We start from the raw sequence: 25741 nt of genomic DNA, 5'->3' as shown, positions 1-25741 counted from the left end.
TTTTAAATTTAAGTTGAGAAGTTGCACAATTATATTTAAAAATTAAAAAGTTATTTTCGTTAAAAATTATGATAAATATAAGACATAAGTTCTCGATACATGCAATTTGTAAAATTAGTTTTTAAAATATTTTGTTTTAATAAAGTTTTATAAAATAAAATTTTCATTAAAATTGGTTTGCAAACCTTTGATAAATTTAAAAATCATTATGAATAATATTGTTAGTCTTCGCAAATGAAGAAACACACCATATACTGTTTAATTTATGCCCAATTTATAAACCTGAATTCTCAAAATGAATTTTTTAACAAACTATAGAAATAATAATTTTTTTGTTAAACAATAAACATTGCTCTTTGAAATATTTACCTAACACTAAAGAGTAGTAGTATACTAAAAAGATTATTTATTTCTTATCTTAATATTCAAACAATTTAAGAGTGACAATAATTGTTGATTTGTTTTCATTTATACGTATTCCTCGGTAAACTAAATTCATATGTTAATAAATTATTCAAGTATTCTAGTTAACAAAAACGTTGCATTATCAGTTTGCACGGCTAGAGTTGATCGAGCACTACATTATCTCTGGCAAATTATTCGTATTTAGGCACATTTATTTGTTTTAATTTGATTTCGACTTATTTGCCGATACCGTTGACCACGGACCTTTAGTGTAATGCGAACGGTCATCATATTCATAATGAATTTTTTGCTCACGAGTGTAGTACTAGTTGTGGTGGTTCTGTGTTTCAGCAAATCGAACAGCCAATATGTCGCGACATCTACAGTAACACTAGACATACCTAATCAAGGCACAATTCAGGGTGATTACGAGACAACATTATGGTCTCAGCAGACATTCATGCGTTTTCGCGGCATACCATTTGCTGAGTCACCGCGTGGTCCATTACGTTTTAAGGTGAGTGTATTATTAATTGATAACTAGTTTATAAGGGGGTTTATTTATTATAATGTGTTTCAAAGGTTGTTTTGTTTGAAAATATATAATATATATCATTGAGAATTGTAGATAGAGACGAGACACATCGATTTGTCAAACAAAAATACAACAACTCATATGTCTGATACAACAACATACATTGACCATAGATAAATACTCATAGATCGGAAACTCTCCTGCCCTAACTCAGTTGTCAAACACCTAAGTGGTGAGAATGTATCAGTAAAAAAAATATGTGAAAACAAAATCAACACTCGTAGGTGTGATTATTTTGAATAATTATTTTGTTTGACTTATTTTCTAGTTTCCGCTCTATGTGTATTTATCTATGAGATTGACTAGCATGTATTTTATTGATGCAAGAGTTAGGTTTTCGACAACATACAAATTATTAGACGCATTAATTTCATCAAAGGAAATAAATTGAATTTAAATTTTAATGATTTCATCATGAATTGAAGTCAAATTTTAAAGAGTTCATATTATTATTGAAATTTATTTTTTAATTCACTTTGTACTCAATTGATTTAAAAAAGCATTGGGACAACTTTTTAAATATTCCCATATTATTTTACATATAGTTACCTTAATATAGAAAGGACCTAACTTGTGTTTTTTCAAGTAGATATTTTTTGGCTAAATATAATATATGTGAGGATCATTTAAGGAAATAAACGAAAATCATGACTTAAAAAAAAACAAGAGTTAGGACCTTTCTATATTAAGGTAACTATATATTCTAACTAAAAATTTTTTTTTTTTGTATTCATTTCTTTTTTGTTATGTACACTAATACCCCGGTTTGCATATCTAATTGTGACTGGAGAAGCGCGATGAAACCGAAGCACGTTTTAAATACATTTGTATTGATTTTCATTTAATTGGATCCAAGATTTATAATTTTAGCTTGAAAAATAGATTTTTCAATCAAAAATACCATATTAACGACGCAACTTCGAAGCCATGCGACGCAAACTGAAACAAAAATGCTAATTTAAGGGCCATTTTTACAACTTGCTGTTATAAGTTACCTTTAAGGGTACATTTTTCTATTGCTTAAAGTTACCTTTAACTATAACGGCAAGTTGTAATATTGGCCCTAAGAATATTAATTTATATGTATACTCACCCACATATGCATAAATAGTTTATAAATTTATCAAAGGTTTATGAAACAGATTTTGTACGTAAATTTTGTTTTATAAACCTTAAATTTATAAACTGTTTATGTAATGGGGGTCATTCTCTATTTACAACTTGTTTCTCCTCTTTTTCAAAACGTTACTCTCGTTGTATCGTCAATACTTGCCCGTGCCTTTAATGTGTGTTTGTCTTATGTGATCTTTAATTGCCCAGCTGTTTTCGGCAATGTGATTAGTTATTTTAACATGTATGTACGTATCCTAGGTGGAAGTCAATTGAACCTACATAATTTATAATAATACTGCCTGATAGCTGGTTCATAGTAGTCAACACATGGAAGTGACATATTTGTTACATAGGCCCCTAATAGTCTGAATAAAAGACATCTCCTAGTACTCAACACAGCCAGTACCTCGTTTCAATATTATTGTATGTGAGAAATTGTTCATTCGAAATATTTAACCTATTGTTAAACATAGGACGAGTAAGAGTAAATGGTTTAATGTGTCTGTACTAGAGTATTTTCACCTTCGTGAGAAGGGTATATATAAGTTTGTCATTCCGTTTGTAATTTCTACATTTTTCATTTCCGACCCTATAAAGTATATATATTCTGGATCCTTATAGATAGCGGAGTCGATTAAGCCATGTCCGTCTGTCTGTTGAAATCAATTTTCTGAAGACCCCAGATATCTTCGGGATCCAAATCTTCAATAATTCCGTTTGCTATTTAAAATCAGCAAAATCGGTCCATAAATAACGGAGATATGAGCAAAAAACCGGGACAACCTCGATTTTTGACCTATTTTTGATCTATATCTGGATTACTAAGTCATTAATATAGACAATATGGATATCTAATGATAGACATTTCAAAGTCCATTGCAACGATGTAAATAAGGCTATAGTAAGTTGGACCTACAATGGGTCAAAATCGGGAAAAATATTTTTTAACCCGAATTTTTTTTCATCAAAAATTTTTTTAAATTTTTTAAAAAAAATTGGAAAAAACTTTTTTTAAAAAACAATTAAAAAAAATTTTGAAAAACAATTAAAAAAAAATTAAATTTTATTTACCTAAAAATATTTAAACAAATTTATTTTAAAGTATAATTTGGTGAAGGGTATATAAGATTCGGCACAGCCGAATATAGCTCTCTTACTTGTTTAGTAATAATTTTTCACAAACGTCAAAATTTTATATTTTCAAAAAAGTTATCATTTCACACAGCAGAAACATGAAAAATTTTCCCCACATAGAAATATTTTTATACCCTACACCACCATAGTGGGGAGGGTATTATGCGTTTGTGCAGATGTTTGTAACGTCCAAAAATATTAGTCTAGCACCCACCTTAAAGTATACCGATCGACTTAGAATCACTTTCTGAGTCGATTAAACGATGTCTGTCCGTCCGTCCGTCCGTCTGGTTGGCTGGCTGGCTGTCCATGTAAACCTTGTGCGCAAAGTACAAGTCGCAATTTTGAATATATTTCGATAAAATTTGGTACATATAATTTTTTCGGCCCAAGGACGAACCCTATTGAAACTGGCTAAAATCGGTCCATTATTTCATATAGCCCCCATACAAATGTCCTCCCGAAATTGGACTTTATCGGTCATAAATGTTTATTTATATATGTATCTACACAAATTTCGCTCCAAATAACTTTTATACATACGAAATTCATGTCACCAAATTTTATTACGATCGGTGCATAATTAGTCATAGCTCCCATATAAGACCCGCTTCCGAAAATCACTTTAACGTGCATAAATCGCTTAAAAATGTTGGTATACACACAAAATTCAACATAGTTAACTTTAATATAGACATAAATCACACGACCTAATTTTATGGTGATCGGTCCATAATTGGTCATAGCTCCCATATAAGGCCCACTTCCAAAAATCACTCAAAAATATAAATTATTGATATTTTAAAAGAAAAATATTTTTACTCATTTACTTGGTGTAGGGTATTATATGGTCGGGCTTGACCGACCATACTTTCTTACTTGTTTTACCATAGTACTTTGCTATCATTTCACACACGCCCTTAGTTTATAATTTTTTTGTTTGAAACCCAACAAAAATTTGTTTAAACTAAAAAAATATTTTAGGACATTATTACGACCTAATAGGAGACCATTTGAATCTCTCAATTAATTTATATTATAGAAAATTATAGCATTTGACAATAATTCGTAAAAGATATAAAATAATTGCATAAAGATAGAGCCTTATGAATTCAAATGCTAAATTTCCGAAGATTTAGTACACAATTCATAACACATTTCCTATTAGCGTCCACAAATAAAAATAAATTTAAAGAGACCTTTTTGATATTAAATAAAAATTTAATATAAACCGGTTTTTTTGAAGACAAAAACCGAAAAGATTAACCGGTTTTTTTAAATACAATAATTAAAACCGGTTTTTTCAAAAACACACTTTTTAGGTTAAACCGGAAAGCGGTTTTTTAAATTTGCCGGTTTTTTGCACAATCTAGTCTGTACTATCAATGTAGTCAGTGTGAACATTATTTCAGTCATTCTGTTAAAACTTAATGACTCTTACCCCAGTAACACGAAGTCTGGTTATGTGCATGATACAACCATTAGAAGGTAGAATCACTAGGGAGAGAGTTTAAAATGCTATGCCTTGTTACGTCAAATATTAGAAAAATAAAAAACACGAATAACAACAAATGAAAATTGAAAAATATTTTGTTTATATTTGAAATACATAATTTATTTGCATACGAAAAAAAATCATTTACGCCTTTTACTGGCTCATTTGTGGTGTCGCATTTGGCATTAGACGTGCACGTTTTGTGGCTTCATGCAGTTCAATATTATCGGAGTCATTGAAATGATGCATGCAAATCCGGGAATATTTCATCAGCTCAACACCGCAGGCTGCACTCCATTCTTTAATTTTATTTTCAGGACATTTTATAAATCTTACGAGATTTTGTTCAAATGAACATTTACACAAACAACATTTAACACGCATGTTTCTTATTATGTGTATGTATTTTTTAAATTGAATTTAAATTTTTCAATTTAGTTACGTTTTTATATTTTATTTCATTTGTACTTTTATTTTTTATTTTATATTAGTCTGACAATTCAAGGCATGTATAATTGAGAACATATTTTGTAGTGATTCTACCTTTTATTGTTATATTATGGTTATGTGTTAACTAATAGTTAAACTGACAGTTTTCATACAAAAATAATTTTAACCGACAGGATAACTATTAGTTAACTCATAACCAGACTTCGTGTTAATGGGTGTTAGAATTTAAAACAAATTCCGATTCGAACACATGTCACATGTTATAGAAATGGGGTACAGATACCAGCTACAAAGATAAAGTGTAATATTATGTTGACTGATTGTCAGGGAACTCACGTATTACTTACACACATACAGTCCAATAATAAGAGCTTTATTTTCTAAATCTTGGATTTATTTCACTTTATCCCTAAATAGACTGCACAGACGCAAAGTGACAACTGACTCTCCTGTTTATATAAATTGGATTCAGCCAAGTGATTAGACATTAGTGCAAATTACAGCCTAAAGGGGATACATTGACTACTTGTGAAACAGTTTAGAAAGGATAGTTTTGTAATGCAACTGTAATATATTTATTATATATGTATGTAAAGCTTCACCAAATATACAATGCTTAGTTTGTATCGAGAAAAAGTGATATCTTTTTAGGCCCCTATTAAACGTCTGCCGTGGCGTCATGTTTTCGATGCCACAACATATGGACGCCGCTGTCCAGTTATTACCACAGTCTCCCAACATAGCGACACTGAACTAAAACAGGATTTGGAAGATTGTTTAAATTTATGTGTTTACACCAAAAATGTAAGTTGGAATTAAACAAATTTATGAGTATTACACATTTTTTTTCAATTATATTCAATAGCTGACAGCTGCTATGCCAGTTATGTTTTACATTTATGGTGGCGGTTTTTATAATGGTTCAAACATCGATCATCCCCCACGACATCTGTTGGAAAAAGATGTAGTTTTAGTAGTGCCCAATTATCGTGTCGGAGCTTTAGGATGGTTATCTACTCTAAATAAAGATATGCCAGGTAATGCTCCAGTTGGTGATTTACTTTTGGCTCTACAATGGGTTCAAGATTATATACACTTATTTGGTGGTGATCCAAAACAAGTGACTATTTTTGGTCAAAGTGCTGGTGCAGCCATGTCCGGTGCCTTGTTATTAAGTCCTAATACACCAATGGAATATTTCCAGAGGTCAATTGTACAATCTGGTTCGATATTTGGTACATGGGCTATAAATCGAGAACCATTACAACAAGTACAACGCATATGCTCGGCTTTAGAGTGCGATAAATGTGAAAGTAAGGAAGAACTTTATGAGTGCTTAAGTAATGTTAAAGTTCCTAAGCTTTTGGAAGTCACCGAATCGGTAGGTATTGTTATACATATATTATTATTAGTATTATTTATAATATTATATTATTTTGTGGTTTTAGGAATCATTTTCACCTATTATGGGTGACTTTTATGGAATTTTACCACATGAACCAGAGCGTTTGTTAAAAGATTTTAATAGATCAATACCTTTGATGACGGGATTTACTAAACACGATGGTTCTTTTGTATTGGCCTGTAAGCAAAAAATACATTTCCAAGGAAATAAACACATATTAAATTATGTCTTCCAAATATGTATATATGTATGTTAGGATTCCTAATCGGGAAAATTATCCAGGGAATCGAATAATTCGATTATTTCCATAGAATCAGCAGAAAATCAGTTGACATACATAGATGAATTATTATTTAAACAACCGAATTTTTGCTACTCTAATTGTTTGGCATCAATCCAAGTTTTCCAAAATTGTTATAAAAATAAAACAAACAAATTTCAAGTTTAAATTAGAGACGAAGATCTCTTTTTATTGTTAATTAATATTACCTCGTAGAAGGAATATATTGCGTTTTCTTAGTAAAATGCACGTAGTGCTTATGTCGAAGACAATTTGACAAGTGTTTTTTAATGCTAAAATAACAAGCATAATTTGGTGGCAAACAATATTTAAGGACCCGTTAACGGTTTACTCGCTAGAATCTAGTAAAATACTTCCAGCAAAGTTGGATAAAAAAGGAAGCAACAATAAATTCTAACGTTGTTAAAAATAGTATAATACGTTTAATGTAGTTATTACCAAAAGGATGCAACCTAAACACTAACTATAAATTTTAAGTCATAACGGAATAATTCGGGGTCAAACTATTTTCTCTGTGTGACAAAAACATAAACATATTTACTTAAAACAGGAAGATTAACTTTTCTTAATAGAAAATAGACTTAATAGAAATACAAATTTTAAGTTCTTTAATAAATTATTAAAATGCTTTTCATTAAAACATTTGAGGATGTTTATGGGTCGATTATGGTGGCAACATGAAATTTCTGGTTGCTAATTTGGCAACAGAAAATAATAGCTGTCAGTTGCCATCTGTAATGCCATTTTGGAAACTGACAACTCAACTGAAGTTCGGCGCTCTTTCGAAACGAATTACGAATTATTTCCGATTTCCGGGAATGAACAATTTTTTTATTATTTCCCGAAAATTAGGAATCCTAATGTATGAAATAATTCTGTAAATAACATTCTAATATTAAATACATATATCTAATTTTTATTTTACTATTAATTTTAGCTTATTATGATATAATGAAATCACATACAGAAAATCTCAATACTATTACTGTCAGAGACTTTGCTAAAGGATTAATAGAAATGACAAATGATGGTTCTGGACTTTCAAAAAATCTATTAACAAAGCTTTTGTTTACAAAGAATCTGCTAGATAGCAATGATCACAAAAATGCAACAGCAGCATATTTTGATGTAAGTATAAAATATCCAAAAACCTACCCAGTAAAAACTCTACTTATCTAGTAAGAGAACAAGTAATATTGCAGATAAGTTATTTATTTTAAATATACACATCTGCTCAAAATAATAGATACACCAACATTTATTTTTTAAAAACGAAAAAAAATAATGGTATATTGTAAAATTATAAAAAAAATTCAGTCGATTTTTATTTATAGTTAAAAGGAGAGTAAAAAACAAAAACAAAATATTTCATAATTAATAATAAATATTATAAAGTAAATTAAATTTCTTAAATTTCGAAAAATTTGGTGCTCATAATAATAGATACATTTTTAAAAATTCTTATTAAACAAAAGCTAATAAAGTAAATTTATAAAGTAAATTTATAAAATATACAATGAATACGACGGGTAACTAGACCATATGCGTATAAAAAAGTAACGTTATACTTTGAAAGTAACAATATAAAATTAAATGGGTGTTAAGGTGACAATATAAAATCAAGTGTTGAAAAATTATAAAAAAAATAAATGACAGGCCAAAAAAATTGATGCAAGCAAAAAATTTAGAATAAAATGTTTTAAGTTATAAGAATAATTTTAAATAATTAAAAAAAATCAATGAAATGGTCTCAAATGTCATTAATATTGTGCTCCAGTAGACTTCTCTGTATCCTGGATAGAAAAGATGCATCCGCACAGTCCAGAATATGTTCCAATGGTGCATCAATCTTGGATTTTGGACATTCGGCATGTACATGAGGAACTGAAAGTATGATATCACAGAGATTACATTTAGGTGGGTCCATTATCTCGTAATAATGTTTGATGTTAAAAACAGCCTTACCCACTCTTAAGCGGGCTAACATTAGGCACTGGCTTCTGGTAAAATTTATATTATATTTAGGTCTTCTGGTTGTAGGATTCCGATCATTTTGCAGCGATTTAAACGGATTTATTATAGCCTTAGGAAAACACGGAGTTTCTGTGATTTCCTCAATGTTCAGTGCCCTTTTAGCAGCCATATCAGCATGTTCATTTCCCTGTATTCCAATATGTGAGGGAATCCAGAGAATTAAAATTGGCTCATTCATATTCCGTAGCAAAATATTGTCATAATTTCCATTTCGGTTTTTCCTTAAAGCCATTGAGGCACTAAGACTATCGGTGCATATCATGGATCTTCGATTTTCAGCAATTGAGTATGATAGGGCTGATTCTATAGCAGCGATTTCCACTGTGAAAATTCCTGTATTGTTGGGTAGGTGCGATTTTCCTATAGTCTCATAGCTAATAGCTGTCGTCTGTTCTACCACTGCATATGAAGTTGCCCCATTTTGAAATGATCCATCAGTGTAGAGTATTAAATTGGGCCTAAAATATGAAATTTTCTCTGCGAGCAATTTCTTAAAGCATTTAGGATTTATAATGTTTTTGTTGTAGACTCTTAGACTATCGTCGATGGAAATTAAGGTATCATTCCTACAATGCGTGTCCATGACGGGCTTCTGTGGAATAGTTATGTTATTTGCTTTACAAAACACTTGTAAGAGTAAACAAACAACGTCAAACAAATTTGTGCTAAAAATAGTAGTTAAGCTTTTTTGTGTAAATATTTGATATTTGTGAACTATCTGAAGACGTAACTACAGAACTTTATCGATCATCGACTTTAAGACCTATTAATTTATATTTGTGTTCGAATCTTCACGTTTAATATTAAACAAAATTGTTAGATTAAAATATAATTTAATTTGATTTTCAGCTTACCAATATAGTAGCTATGAAATCCCCTGTCATAACTTTGGCCAAGAATATGCTGTATAAAAACTTAGCACCCGTTTATTTATATAGTTTTGATTATGAAGGGTCTAATACACGATTTGGTTATGAATTTGGCAATGCACATTATCCATTTGAAGGTGGTGTTCACCATTCAAATGACAATATTTATTTATTTTCAACACACCACTTGAATGCCGAAGATACGAAAATGGCTATGAAAATGGTAGAGATATGGACATCATTTGCCATCGAGGGAAAGCCAAAAATTCAAAGCGATATTGAAATATTGCCTATGAAAAGTAAGTATACATTTATAATTTTATTTAGACTGACTAAACACAATAGCGGTATTCACAATGTATAGTATTTGGCCTAGTAAAAAAACAGAAAAGCTTTTAATTGACAAACATTTAAATTTCTAATGTATTTTGTTTTTAGTTTTTTGATATTGTGCTCTTTTACTACATTATCAGGCCAAGTACTCTACATTGTGAATACCGCTAATGCTATGATAATTTATTATACTAAAAAAATTTCAAAATATTAATAAAATAATTGTTTAAATAATATTGTTTTATTCCATTATAATTTATTTTCTCTCTAGCTGATAGTGGGCCATATTTTCATATCAACTGTGATATTACCTTGGGCCAAGATGTCTACGATGAACTTACCAGTACCATAGATGATCCAAATAATGATAGATTAATAAGAAAATATGTAGAATTTTAAATTTTGTTTACTTGTTTTGTTTACAGTACTTGCTTAAAATAAAATAAAATGTAATTTATGTTTTATATTTTAAGCTTAATAAGCATTTTATTGGACTAAATTTGTATTTGATTATAAAAAATAGTTTTTTTTGTTATTTTGTATTAATATAGTACATTATATAAAAATTATTATATGTATTCGTATTAGTTAATTAAATTAATTACACATAAAGGAAATGGAAAACAATAAAACACACAACATTAGCTGCCATTAATTTTGCTAATAGAACAAAATTCTATTAATGTTTTTAATTACATACAAATTTGGAAAGCCTAGGTTTGTTAATAGAGCTGCTAATTATATTCTCTTTATAAATCTAATTATTTTTATTTATCAATATCGATTTATATTTGTCCTTTCGCTACAAAAAATTACTTGAGTGTATACTACAAAGGATATACATGAAGAAACATAGAGGAATTCATAGAGCAGAAACTCTGCCGTAAAAATCTTTAATATACTGTCAACAAAATATGTTTTTTATTAAATTATTTTCACCATTTCAATTGTTGATAGCAGAGTTTCCTCCACAGCTCAGAATTATTTACTGAAATCAATACAGAACTAAAAAATGACAGAAATTCATTCCATAAATCCATTCCCAAAAAACAAATTCATTAGCTTCATTCATTTATTCATTTATTTGAATAGAATTCATTTATTGTTGAATCAATTCATAATAGAATTAATTCAACGTTTGAATTTTAAATTTTTTGTTAATTCAAATCTAATCGAAATTAGATTAAAATATGTTTGTAATAGATTTGAATCGAAGAAAAATTGAATTGTTCAATACATTTCAGAAATATTGAACTATTCAATAAAGAATTAATTCTATAAAGAATAAATCCAATACGTTTGAAGCACTAAGGAATTAACACAACGAATTAATTCCTGTTGAATGTTTTAATGGAATGTTTAAGAAGTAGTATATTTAATTTTGAAAATGGAATTAAAAATTAGTTATTTCGAACCTTTGGTTTCCTCTATGTTGTGTTTTTGTTTAAATAAAATATTATTAAAAACTTGAAGCAGCTTACTTAATCAAATGTAAATTCTTGAATTTTGTGCTAATTTTCACTTGATATATTTTGTTTTATGTATGTATGTATTTTAGAATGTAAATAAAAACAATATTAAAAACAAAATCACAAAAATTAATTTTAAAATAAATGGGAATGGTTAAAAAAATCACATCTGGGTAATAATTGGGAATAAAACATACTAATAATATTCCATGTCTGATATGAAGTGTTATGAAAAAATAGCTTTTTAACTGTAGATATTGTAATTAAAACCAAAAGAATCGGGATCTTAAAATTGGTTAAATCATTAGTATATTTAAATACAAATATAGCGAAAACATGAATAAAATTTTAAACATTAAATGTTCTGGAAGAAAATAAACTTTAAATTAAATTATACATTTATATCATATAAAAGGTTATCGCCTTTAGATAGAATTTTGTGTTTTTGACAGCAGAGTTTCGGCTCTATGTGTATATCTCTATGGGATTAGATGTATTATTAGTTTAGCTTTCAATTTAAGATTTAGTTAACACATAGCACGAAGTCTGGTTATGTGTTAACTAATAGTTATACTGACAGTTTTCATACAAAAATAATTTTAACCGACAGTATAACTATTAGTTAACGCATAACCAGGCATCGTGTTAATGGGGGTAAAAGTATTTATTTTTTTAAATAAAAAAATATTTGTTCATAAAAACGTTGAAGACAAATTAGGATCTGTCGATGTTGACTTGAAGATTACATTCTAATTAATAGTGATTTTAACAACAGGTTATCAAATTAGCTATTTAACAAGTTATTTAAAAGAAAGTCAATGTAGATTACAAATACTATACTAATTGGCTCCGCAATATATTACTTTTAGTGAGTGAAATAACTACATCTTAAGGACTCTACGCTAGATTCCTTGAACCAGTTACGTAACAAGTTACGTATCACTTTCTCTCTCCTAGAGACGCTTTTCTGAATTTCTTGATAGAAAACTGAAGAAGAATATGAAAAATAACAGATACCACAACAAAATTACAAGGAACATGAGTCAATTGCATTTTCCCCTAAATAATAAATATATTATTTTGATTTAAAAAAAATAAAACTTCAAATAAGTGAGTTACTTTTTTTAAGAATAAGGTTGTGATTTTGGCTAACATAAAAAGAAATCAAATATCAATATTAGTATTAATATTAATATTTTTTACTACTATTTGTTGCGAAAAGAAAAACAATAGTAAAATATTATATAAACGAATACGCGTATTAATTTCTAAACAACTAACTAATAAACATTAAGGTTTATTAAACTTTTTTTTTAAAAAAAAATGTTTTCATTTGATGAAAAAACAAAATCATGGAAGATTATGATTATACTCGTATAAACAAAAACAATACTAGTTTTTATTTGTGTATATTAAAATAAAATAAATTCAATTTAAGTTTAGACTAAACAAAAAACATGGAATAAAGTTCGACTAAACACAAAATTAAAAAAAATTAAAAAAAAACAAGAAAAACAAAAATTATATAAGGAAATCTAATTACATGTATGTAAGTATATTATAAAGTGGTGTTGATGGTGGTTTTGGACGTTACTAATTTGTTCTAAAATTCTGGTAAGTATTCCTTATATGTATTATTCCATTAAAACATTAATTAGCTCTAACAAACGTTGGTAGACTTTGATTAGTATTTTATAAATATTTTTGTTTTTGTTTTAACATACATTAAGTCACTTTAGTATCATACTTAATTAATAAATATTATTTATTTTTGGTGTTCATTGCACGTTTTGTAACACGACCCAAAAATATACCCATCATAAAGATCATGCCCACGGCAGTCATAAGAATAACAATAAAGAACTTTTTAGCTGGAGAGCTTACAACTTGATTTACTAATTGTTCCATATTTTCCGGCGGTTGTACTAAGACCTAAATTTATTTATTTTTGTTATTAAAATAAAAAAAATGTTAAAAACTTTTTTTCAAGAACTTACCGTATCAGCATTCTTAAACATTTCTATACGTTTTTGTAATTTCATACGGCAATCCTGTTCCATGGCTTTGGAATGATCTTGTAAAACTGTTTGCAAACATTTTAATTCTAAAGAAAGAGAACAAAAAAATTAAACACAAACATTTAAAATACTTATATTCTTGCTTTGCTAATAATTGTAAGCTTAAGACAGATTTTACTGGTAAGGTTAAATTATTAGTGCAAATAATTCAACTTCAAGTGTTGTTTCTTTAACCAGTATACATATGTAATATGCATATTTACCCTCATATGCATAAACAGTTTATAAATTTATCAAAGGTTTATGAAACAGAATTTGTATGGAAATTTTGTTTTATAAACCTTTGATAAATTTATAAACTGTTTATGTATATGGGGTTTAAAAACTTACTTCTCCCGTTACCCTTTTTAACGTTCGAACAATATCGCAACAAATCATCGGTACAAGCTTCTTCTAATATAGGATCCACGTGTATATCGGCCTTAGCTTCGGCAATTAAAGTGGCCACTTCTAAACGACAATCACGATTAATTATCTTTTCATTGAGGAAAGCATTCTTTAAACATTCTTCCACTAGTCCATGCTCTTTAACCATTTTTTCTGGATGACATAGGACAGCAATTTCGTGCTTGCAAAAAGTTTGCAACAAAGGATTTAATTTGTAATTAAGAGCCTGCTCTTGTAGTATTTTCACCATTTCTTGGGAACATTCTTCGTCTAATAATGATTTTCGGAATTTGTCTTTCAAACATTGTATTACCTATAATAAAAACAAGCAAATAGTTTATTCATTTACACTCTTATGTTTATGCATTATAAAGTTACATATATGATAACAAGTAAGATAAGTAACTTTGTTGAAAACAAGTAAGAAAACTATAGTCCCCTTTCACACAAACACTTGCGCAAGTCTTTCGTGTTTGTAGACGTCAGAGTAATGTCGGGTTAAGGAGAAGAAAACTTTGCATGCTGTTTTGTTGTAGGGCAAGAGACTTGAGCAACTAAATTGCCTAGCGTGAAAGGGGTATTATATTCCCTTCACCAAAGTATACTTTAAGATAAATATTGAAAATTTTTTGTTGGTGAAATTTTTGTTATCAAATATTTTTCCCGATTTTGACCCATTCTAGGTCCGAATTACTATGGCGTTATATACGTCGTTGGAAATATTTATCATTATATATCTATATTGTCTATATTAATGACTTGGTAATCCAGATAGATCGGACATGGCTTCATCGACTCCGCTATCTATGACGATCAAGAATATATATAATTTATGAGGTCGCAAATGAAAAATGTAGAAATTACAAATATTTTTTTTTAAAGAAAAATGTTTGCTATAATTTTTTTTTTTTTTTAAAATTATTTTTTTAAAAAAAATATTTTTGTACTTAAAAATTAAGAAAATGATAAATATTTGTTTACTTAAAAAGAAAGGCAATTATTAAAATGTGAATATGTAATGATCAGCGACAAAATATATTGGACAAATCTGGTTATGTATAAAAAAGAAAATTACCGTTACAATTTTTCAATCAAAATTGCAGCGATTAACTTTAAATTTTAGTATTAAAATTTTTGCGACTAAAATAATTATAATTATAAATGGATGGAACAAATTATATTGCGCAAGTGTTAAAAATAACATAATAAAAGGGTATCAAGGAGTAAGGTGCGTGTCAAAATGATAAGGTCACATACTTTTCGTTCTGTTTATCCTAAATACAAATAATACTTTTTCGTACTATTGGCTAAAATACTTGTTTCTCAAATTTTGTTCAGATAAGAATCCTTTGCTTTCATTTGATTACTGTTAGTTCTATTTATAAACCGAAATATCAAAAATGTGCATCAAATTTGTAAGGTCAGGCACAGTATCGCACAATCGAATGATGAAATTAAATTTCATTGTTAATACTTCTCTGGAATTGGGAAAAAAGTGATTTTGTACAATAAATCTATATAAATAAAAATCAAATGTCGTCAGTTGGTAATTGCATCAGTTGAGAACGGCCGGACCGATTTCGACAATTTTTTTTTTAAATGTTGGTCATAGTCCAACTTAGGTTCTTAAACGATTTATCCAATATCGGAAAACAGCTGCACCGATTTGGCTAATTTTTTGTTTATAGTAATACAATTTAAGTTTTTACTGAAAGAAAAATTTACCACCCCATTTTTTTCGATATATCCAAAATCGCAGGACGCCTGGACCGATATGGCTAATTTTTGATTAATGTTCGCAATAGTCCGCAAACGTTTTTACAGAAATAAAAATTGTCCACTTCCACAATACGTCCACTTATTAAATACATTTGCAAAATACATCGATCTGTGATTTTCATATTTCGTTTAATAAAGAAAAAGAGCTAGATCTGTGAACACTCATATTTCTAACTAAAAATCGATTTTTTATATAAAAACTCAAAATATCTAAATTCGCTAATATCTCGGCCAATAAGCGTTTAATCAAGAAAAGGAGCTCGATATGTAATCTCTCATATTTCTGAACAAAAATCAATTTTTATATAAAAACTCAAAATATCTAAATTTGCTAATAACTTGGCCAATAAGCGTATAATCACGAAAAAAGAGCTCGATCTGTGATACAATAAATAAATTCGCTAATAACTTGGCCAATAAGCTTTTAATCAAGAAAAAGAGCTGGATCTGTGATCTCTCATATTTCTGAACAAAAATCTATTTTTATATAAAAACTCAAAATATCTAAATTCGCTAATATCTCGGCCAATAAGCGTTTAATCAAGAAAAGGAGCTCGATATGTGATCACTCATATTTCTGACAAAAAATCGATTTTGTATATAAAAACTCAAAATATCTAAATTCTCAAAATATCTAAATTCGCTAATAACTTGGTCAATAAGCGTTTAATCAAGAAAAAGAGCTAGATCTGTGATCACTCATAATTCGCTTAATCAAGAAAAAGAGCTCGATCTGTGATCACTCATATTTCTGACAAAAAATTGATTTTTTTTATAATAACTCACAATATCTAAATTCGCTAATAACTTGGCCAATAAGCGTTTAATCAAGAAAAGGAGCTCGATTTGTGATCACTCATATTTCTAAATTCGCTAATAACTTGGCCAATAAGCGTTTAATCAAGAAAAGGAACTCGATCCGTGATCACTCATATTTCTCAACAAAAATTTATTTTTTATATATAAACTGAAAATATCTAAATTCGCTAATAACTTGGTCAATAAGAGTTTAATCAAGAAAAGGAGCTCGATCTGTGATCACTCATATTTCTCAACCAAAATCGATTTTTTATATAAAAACTCAAAATATCTAAATTCGCTAATAACTTGGCCAATAAGCGTTTAATCAAGAAAAGGAGCTCGATCTGTGACCACTCATATTTCTCAACCAAAATCGATTTTTTATATAAAAACTCAAAATATCTAAATTCGCTAATAACTTGGCCAATAAGCGTTTAATCAAGAAAAGGAACTCGATCTGTGATCACTCATATTTCTGGCCAAAAAATCGATTTTGTATATAAAAACTCAAAATATCTAAATTCGCTAATAACTTGGCCAATAAGCGTTTAATCAAGAAATGGAACTCGATCCGTGATCACTCACATTTCTCAACAAAAATTGATTTTTTATATATAAACTGAAAATATCTAAATTCGCTAATAACTTGGTCAATAAGAGTTTAATCAAGAAAAGGAGCTCGATCTGTGATCACTCATATTTCTCAACCAAAATCGATTTTTTATATAAAAACTCAAAATGTCTAAATTCGCTAATAACTTGATCAATAAGCGTTTAATCAAGAAAAGGAGCTTGATCTGTGACCACTCATATTTCTGACCAAAAATAGTTTTTTAATATAAAAACTCAAAAAATCTAAATTCGCTAATAACTTGGCCAATAAGCGTTTAATCAAGAAAAGGAACTCGATCTGTGATCACTCATATTTCTGGCCAAAAATCCATTTTTAATATAAAAACTCAAAAAATCTAAATTCGCTAATAACTTGGCCAATAAGCATTTAATCAAGAAAAGGAACTCGATCTGTGATCACTCATATTTCTGACCAAAAATCCATTTTTAATATAAAAACTCAAAAAATCTAAATTCGCTAATAACTTGGCCAATAAGCGTTTAATCAAGAAAAGGAACTCGATCTGTGATCACTCATATTTCTGACCAAAAATCACACATATTTCAGACCAAAATTGTATTACTTATTTATATAAAATACTAGCTAAAACCCGGTGTGCTTCGCTACCCGTACCGTAAAGATTTACAATATATTTAGTCTATCTAAAATTAGTTTCTGTTCATGTGAAAAACATGGATTTTCTAGATTTAGTCCGCAAACTTGCAAAGACTGACGTTGAGCTTTATCAATTATCATTGCAAATACTAAGCAAATAGGAAACTGCAATCGAATAAAATCAAATGGCATTTCCGAAGTTATAATTCACAGTTATAAAGGTCGCTCCGATTAGATGGTTCATTAATTGCCTTACTGTAAGTCGAGTGCCATTACAAATACGCAAACAATCATACAAACAAACAAACACACATTGACTTTTATATATGTATATATAAGGGTTTCAAATGTATACATACAAATTTTAACATTTACTTAATATTTTTGGTAGTCCGCGCATTTCTGTACTAAATATTAATATTGATAGCTAGTAGTACATACAAAATTTGAACGCTTTACATACTACAATTATACAGATAGATATGAATTTTAGTATTTAGATTGTTTGGGAGGTGCCACGCCCACTATTTTAGTCCGCCCATTCTTGTCCTAAATATTAAAATTTATGGTAGAATATCCGTACAAAATGTATGGATTCTATCTCTTATTGTATCCCATATATTAGATTTTTTAAATAATCATCATATGGGAGGTGCCACGCCCTTTGTGGCTACTACTCCCATTTTCGCCGCAAATATTTAAACAAACAGTGGAATTGCTCATGCAAAATTTTGAGGACTATAGCTATTATAGTTTCCTAAATATTTGATTTTTAAAATTAACTTTGTATGGGAGGTACCACGCCCACTTAAAATTTCAAAATAAAAAGTAGCCTATAGCTCCTTCCAAACATACATAAATATTCTGTAAAAATTTCAAGCAAATCGGTTCAGCGGTTTGGCTGTCTATAGATCCCAAACTAATAATAATAAAAATACATACATACATACATACATACATACAGACACACATTCACTTTTATATATATAGATGTACATTGATTTACATGTATTCTGTTGTTGCAAGACATTTCAAACCGCTACTCACAAAACGAACACAAGCTTTTTTTTCTGTCGGGTCAGCTAGTATATACAGTAATTTTGACTTACCTGCACAACCAACTTTGCACGATATTTTGTGCAGGTAAGATAAAAATGCAGTTAACCTTAATACACTTACGTGCTCATTGATGCTGGTAAGTGCATTTAAGTTTACTGCTCAAAAAAGCAGATAACACGATTTTTCCGTCTAAACATACCGACAAATTTGTTATTTTAGCTACGTTTCAAATTATTAAGAAGTTGCAAACTTCTCATTTTTTCAAAATCGTATTTTCCTTATTTTGTTTTGATTTAATTTTGTATTAGGCAGCTAAATGAAATTTTTTTCATGAAAACCAGTTATAGCTTCCAAAAGTATTATGCACTTATCTTAAATGTGCAGGTATGAACAATGCACTTAAATTAACGAATTTATATGGAGTTTGGTAAATAAGCGTTTAATCAAGAAAAGGAACTCGATCCGTGATCACTCATATTTCTCAACAAAAATTGATTTTTTATATATAAACTGAAAATATCTAAATTCGCTAATAACTTGGTCAATAAGAGTTTAATCAAGAAAAGGAGCTCGATCTGTGACCACTCATATTTCTGACCAAAAATAGTTTTTTAATATAAAAACTCAAAATATCTAAATTTGCTAATAACTTGGCCAATAAGCGTTTAATCAAGAAAAGTAGCTCAATCTGTGATCACTCATATTTCTCAACCAAAATCAAGTTTTGTGCACTTATATGCAAAATGCTCTTAAGTGAAAGGCAGGTAAGTCAAAACTACTGTATATAAAAATTAAATGGTCCATGTATGTAATGGCAACATCACGTGAGAACGGCTGCAGCGAATTGGCTGTTTTTATACCCTTCGCCATTAATGGCAAGGGTATATATAAGTTTGTCATTCCGTTTGTAATTTCTACATTTTTCATTTGCGACCCCACAAAGTATATATATTCTGAATTGTTCTTTTATCAATGGACCTTAAAAGGCATTTGACAAAGTTGATTATAGCATCTTAATTTCAAAACTACATAGAAATCTAGGTCTCTCATTGTCATACTGTAAACTTTTATATTCATATCTTTTGAATCGATATCAGTATGTCTCGATTGGTGATAAAGTATCGCGTATTTTACCCGTTACAAGTGGTGTACCTCAGGGTTCGGTCCTTGGACCCATATTATTTAATATTTACATTAATGACATTTTTGGAGATTTTGACAATATTCCGTCTTGTATTCCATTTGCATATGCAGATGATTTGTTTTTTCTTTTTTGTGGTGAAAGACAATTTTTTGATGTAACGCAACAGATGATTAATTACATTACTTCTAATATAAGTAATTGGCTTCGAAATAACATGTTACTCGTAAACACTTCGAAAACAAAAGTTATGGTTTTTGATTTACCTTTGGCGAAATTTTCCCTGACCATTGATGGTAGTTCAATTCAAATTGTTGATCATATCAAATGTCTTGGATTGTGGTTGGACAATAAGCTTAATTTTGACAGACATATTAATTTTGTTATATCCAGGGTAATGCGTAAAATTACGAAGGATTTATAATACTAATTTGATTTTACCTATGTATATAAAAATAATGATAATTCATTCATTAGTTATGCCCATATTTTTGTACGGCATTGAAATATACAGTGGTACCTTAGGATATAACATTAAAAAACTTACCAAATTGTTTAATAGAGTAATTCGTTACCTCTTCTCTTTACGACGTCGTACTCATGTATCGGTGTATGTTTGTAGGTTTTTAAAATGCTCATTTTTAAACTACACAGAAAAAAGAAATTCATAATTCGAATGAATTTTGTAATAAATATTATTAATCGAACTTGACTTTTTTTTCCCAAACTTATTTCATTCAAAATAAGAACATGTTCATAAATATTATAAAATGTTACATGACGGAAATTTTGGCTTTTTTACTTAATTTTTTTAATAAATTGCACTATAATTGTATTATATAATGAATTAGTGCAAGAATATTTGCATAATAGCCATATATTATCCAATATTTTAAGATAAAAAGGAGAATATCTGAAACTTAAAAATTATCATTAAACATTCATAAATATAAAAGCATTTCATCCTCTTAAATCAATTTAATCATTTTCGCGCTTTTTATATAATTTTGTAGCTGAAAATCATAAAAAAAACTAAAAATTTTCCATGAAAAATTTCAAACATTTTTGAACAACATAAAAATAAAAATGAATTTGAAATTATATTTTTCAAGCCTTCTAGATTTTATTTCAAAACATAAAATATTAAAAAAATCATACTATTTAAGAAATTATTTATAAATGTTATGAATTGAAATCAATAAATTCGAATCATAATATTTATGTTGAAACTTTTTTCTGTGTATATAAAATCTAGACTTTTATTCTGTTTTTATAACATGTTCAGAAATAGAAATATTTTACGGATGATTTCATTTTTTTCTTTTAGTCGATCTAGTCGCAATCGCCAAAATTTTAATACAAAGACTGACATCAATTTTGGAACGCTCATTCCATGTGCGAGTAGCTAGGATATTTAATAGTTTGCCAAATTTTCTTAAAACATTTGAATATTCGTATAATACCTTTAAAAGCAAAATTCTTAATTATCTTGAAAATAATAATTTTTATTAACTATGTATAACTAATTGATACAGTATGCAATTGAGATTTGTTTGGTTTTTTATTTATCTCTATCTATACTATTTACTTTTCTGTCTAATATTTGTATAGTTTTCTAAATTTTTATTATATCATTATTATTAAAAATGTTTTGCAATGTAGCTATTTTTTTTTTTTTAAAAAAGTGGAAAATTTGTTAACTATATATGGCCCATTGGGGTCAGTTATAATTGTATAATAATAAATAAATAAATCGTTATAGATAGCGGAGTCGATATAGCCATGTCCGTCTGTGTGTTGAAATCAATTTTCTGGAGCCCCCAAATAACTTACATACACGAATGATACATCAATACATCAATCGAGAAAATCGGTCCACAAATGGCTGAGATATAAGGAAAAAACCAGGACAACCTCGATTTTTGACCTATTTTTTACCCATATCTGGATTACTAAATCATTATTATAGACAATATGGATATCTAATGATAGATATTTCAAAGACCTGTGCAACGACGTATATAAGACCATAGTAAGTTGGACCTACAATGGGTCAAAATCGGAAAAAATATTTTTTAACCCGAATTTTTTTTTTTCATATTAAAAAAAATAAATTTAAAAACTAAAAAAATTTTTTTTTTAAAATTTAAAAAACAATTTCGAAAAAAACAACTGGAAAAAAATTTAAATTTTGTTTACCTAAAAATATTTAAAATTTTTATTTTAAAGTATAATTTGGTGAAGGGAATATAAGATTCGGCACAGCCGAAGGAAATTTTAAGTTTTTAATATATTGCCTCCTTTTCAATTCTCATTTTTTCTTAATAAGAGACATTTTTGGAGAAACTTGAAGAATTAACATTACTAAATATGTAGCTACCGAGCGAAGCTAGTCAGCTAGTAAAATATAAAAATGGGGAAATTGTAAACGGAATGACAAACTTATATATACCCATACCCTTTACCAGGGTATAAAAACTTAAATGTTGCCAATTACAAAATTAAAAGAATGTACACTTACCTTACCATTAAGCTCTTCATTCGGCTCAGCTTTAGCCACAATATCGGAGCAATAACGATCAATATTTTTACCGCAATGCAATTGCAGTGTAGGATTAAATCTAAAATCAGTATTTTGTTCAATCATACGATTGACTACTACCAAATGGCAGCGAGCATCAAAAGTGGGATCATCTTTGTAGGTCTTTAGACAGTCCAGCAAACGCATGGGATCAGTTTTGGAACAATATTTATAGGTCATTTCCTTGCAAGTATTGATTAAAGTATAATCGGTAGCACTGTCACCCAGTTCAGATTTCTTTACCAAAAATATGGCATGATGACAAGAATTTCCCAAGCGTGGCGTATTCATTGCCAAACATTCAAGAGCCTAAAAAATTATATAATTTTATTAAAATTGTTGTAGTTTCTTTGGAAGGACCTGTTTTGTTTTAAGTTTTTGGCAAATTTTAGACAAATTACATTTGAAACAAAATTTGCCATTAATTTCCCAAAATCAGGTTTTTTGTTAATTTCGTTAAAAAAAATGAAATGAAATTATAACTTAATGATGTTTTATGAAAAAATAGAACTTGCATTCTTATTATTCACCTCTCCTGGCCCCTTTTTATCCGAACAAAACTCCTCTATCTCTTTGCTACAAGCATTTGCCAATTTCGGATCTAAAGCCAATGATTCTCGTTGCTGATACAATTGAGCCTTGACTTGTTGTCTACATTCCTTGGGTATACGTGGCCGTTGACCTCGTATCGTATCATTGCGCATAACTTCACTAAGGCAAGCCACTACGTCATTCTTCGTTCTACTGCCTGAACAAAAACGCACAACATAAGGACGACAGGCTTCTTTGAATTTATAGGTAAAGTGATAGTTTTTCAATGAAATTATTTGAAAATGTTCAATAGCGGCACGACATTTGAGATCCTGACGCAAATCAGCATCATTTTTGTGAGAAATTAAACAATCCATCATATCTCCTTTATCTTTTCCTCCCTTGAGTATGTGATCGCAATGTGTTTTCATAGCCTCGGTACATACAGACATTATGACAGGATTCAATTCAACATGAGCCGCCTCTTCTTCTGTATATTGGCTGACAGCATCCTAAATTCAGCAACAATTTGGTTTTCGTATTAAGAATTTAAACAATAAATTGCACACACTTACCCGGCAGGAAGTTTGCAGTTTTTCCAAATGTATTTGCAAACAGTCCATTTCGGCACCCTTTCCGGTATTCTCAAAACAATAATATGATAAATCTTCTATGCAGGCATCTTCAACTTCAGGTATTAGGTCCACTGACACAGCTCTTTGGCGCATGACACGTTTAACTTCCTTAAAACAGCCAGGTCTAAGAGTATTTTGTTCATCTTCACTGTAGGCCATACGATGAAGACAGGGTAGTATGAGGGGTCCTCTCTCGGGATCCATTTGTATATCGGTAACATCGTCCCATTGTTTTTTAGCATGACAATATTTAATGGCATCATCGTGACAATGCTTATACAGCTGAGGATCTAATTTAAAGTCTCTGGCCACAAAATATTGAATAAGCAGCAGTGAATGTTCACATTCCGGATTCATGGCAGGTGTTCCCAATTGTTCCATTAAACAAGACATAACACGCGCATCGCCACCATCTGTATCACGACAAGCTACATCAACCACTGGTTTGCAATTTCTACGCAATACCGGATCTACACGCCAATCTTCGCCAACATCCGACACTTTTATTAGATTTTCCAATGATCTTTGACACTGAGATGTTATGCGTCTGTCCTTGCGTCTTTTGCGCGCATGTTCCATCAAACAATGAATAATTTCTCCTCCCGTACCTTGGCCCATTCCAATATTCGATAGCTTGTCGACATTACCACAGAATTTTGGTATGTCATCGGCACAGTCGTTTAGAATTTCCGGAGATAATTGACCGTCTGACATTAGCATGCGACGATGGTCGTCTATTTCAGCCCGACATTCGGGTGCTATTTTCGTAGCATTCTTCTCAACGCTTTCCAAACACAAAAGAATTTGAGCTAAACGTACCTGTTTGTCCTCGGAGACTCCGCGACGGCAATGATGTTGTTTGATGTCATCCTTACAGGCCTTGGCTAAGCCATGCGAAATACGATAGTCTTTGGCAATCTCGCGATCTCTCTGTGATATCTTATCGTTGCAACGGTTTGTCAAGTCGGGATTACTTTTATTTTTTACCAAACATTTGAAGGCTCCTGGTGTGCCCGAAACTTCTTGCGGGCACAAACGTTTCAAATCTTCAGAACAGATTTCGAAAAATTTTAAATCAGCTTCTTGCAAATCAATTCGTGCAATACTCATTTTACATGGTTGACCCAAAACATCGGCACCAGTTTGCTGCAAACACTCCACAGTTTCCAATTGGGAAATAGGTTTATGTTCTATGTTCAAGCGACCGCATTCCAACTGTTCTATTTCCGTAGAGCAGGAATTAAAAAAATCACCTAAATTTTCAAAGTCTGGGAAAAATACTGCATGCACACGTTTAATGTATGAGCGGCATTTGCTACCATGTTCTAGCAGTAAAGCTCGGTCCTTAATGCACGTCCATATATCTACCGCATTTATGCAAGACTCTAAAGAATCTCTTTCCTTTAGACATTGTCTCTTCAATAGATTGTCCTCTACCCATTTCGCCCTTATCATCTCTTTTGTCTCTTGCCAAACAGCGTGTTGACATTTATCAGGCATTGCCTCCAGTTGACTAGATGTAAACGTTGACACGCATTCTAAGATCGCAAGGTTATCAGTTGATTTTACATGCGTGCATAGAGTCTTCAGCTCCTCACAGTCATGGTTATCTATTAGAGAATGATCTCTAGAAGCCAGGTTGGCATCTACAGCCGCTCTAGCTATACGTAAGAGTTGTTTACTTTGTTGTGTCTCCTTAAAAACAGCCTGTTGTGTTGTTTCGCTAATCAGCAAGCCGGTGGTAAATAAAAGTATGATTATCACCTTGTTCTTCATTTTCATTCTTATTGTTTTATTAATTTTATTATGCACATTTGACGAATATTGATTAATAATGAAAATAAATTGTATTTTTTAATTAGTTAACACGTATTAACCAAATTATTTACTTTTTTAACACATACACCGCAAGGAAATA

At 29.7% G+C, this 25741-nt stretch overlaps 2 protein-coding genes across 3 annotated transcripts; one reads left to right on the top strand and one right to left on the bottom strand.

The window, feature by feature from the left end:
- Positions 1–569: 569 nt before the first annotated feature.
- Positions 570–10773, top strand: Est-Q (Esterase Q). The gene is made up of 7 exons (XM_065504990.1): positions 570–922; positions 5844–5996; positions 6058–6573; positions 6641–6776; positions 7836–8026; positions 9782–10100; positions 10406–10773. Exons 1-7 carry the CDS (start codon positions 680–682, stop codon positions 10531–10533), a joined length of 1686 nt encoding a protein of 561 aa, XP_065361062.1. The 5' UTR covers positions 570–679; the 3' UTR covers positions 10534–10773.
- Glg1 (golgi glycoprotein 1) lies at positions 10588–25741 on the bottom strand. Of its 2 annotated transcripts, none has more exons than XM_065504988.1 (6): positions 23764–25741; positions 23173–23700; positions 22598–22966; positions 14012–14381; positions 13601–13707; positions 10588–13535 (listed from the first exon to the last, which is right to left on the bottom strand). In XM_065504988.1, the coding sequence occupies exons 1-6, from the start codon at positions 25603–25605 to the stop codon at positions 13365–13367; spliced, it is 3387 nt and encodes a 1128-aa protein (XP_065361060.1). In that variant the 5' UTR covers positions 25606–25741; the 3' UTR covers positions 10588–13364. The 2 variants fall into 2 exon arrangements, with proteins under 2 accessions (XP_065361060.1, XP_065361061.1); XM_065504989.1 differs by having other exon boundaries at positions 23188–23700; positions 23764–25740.

Source organism: Calliphora vicina, chromosome 3 (assembly GCF_958450345.1).
Source record: "Calliphora vicina chromosome 3, idCalVici1.1, whole genome shotgun sequence".
Taxonomy (NCBI): Eukaryota; Metazoa; Arthropoda; class Insecta; order Diptera; family Calliphoridae; genus Calliphora; species Calliphora vicina.
This window is presented reverse-complemented; position numbering and strand designations above follow the sequence as displayed.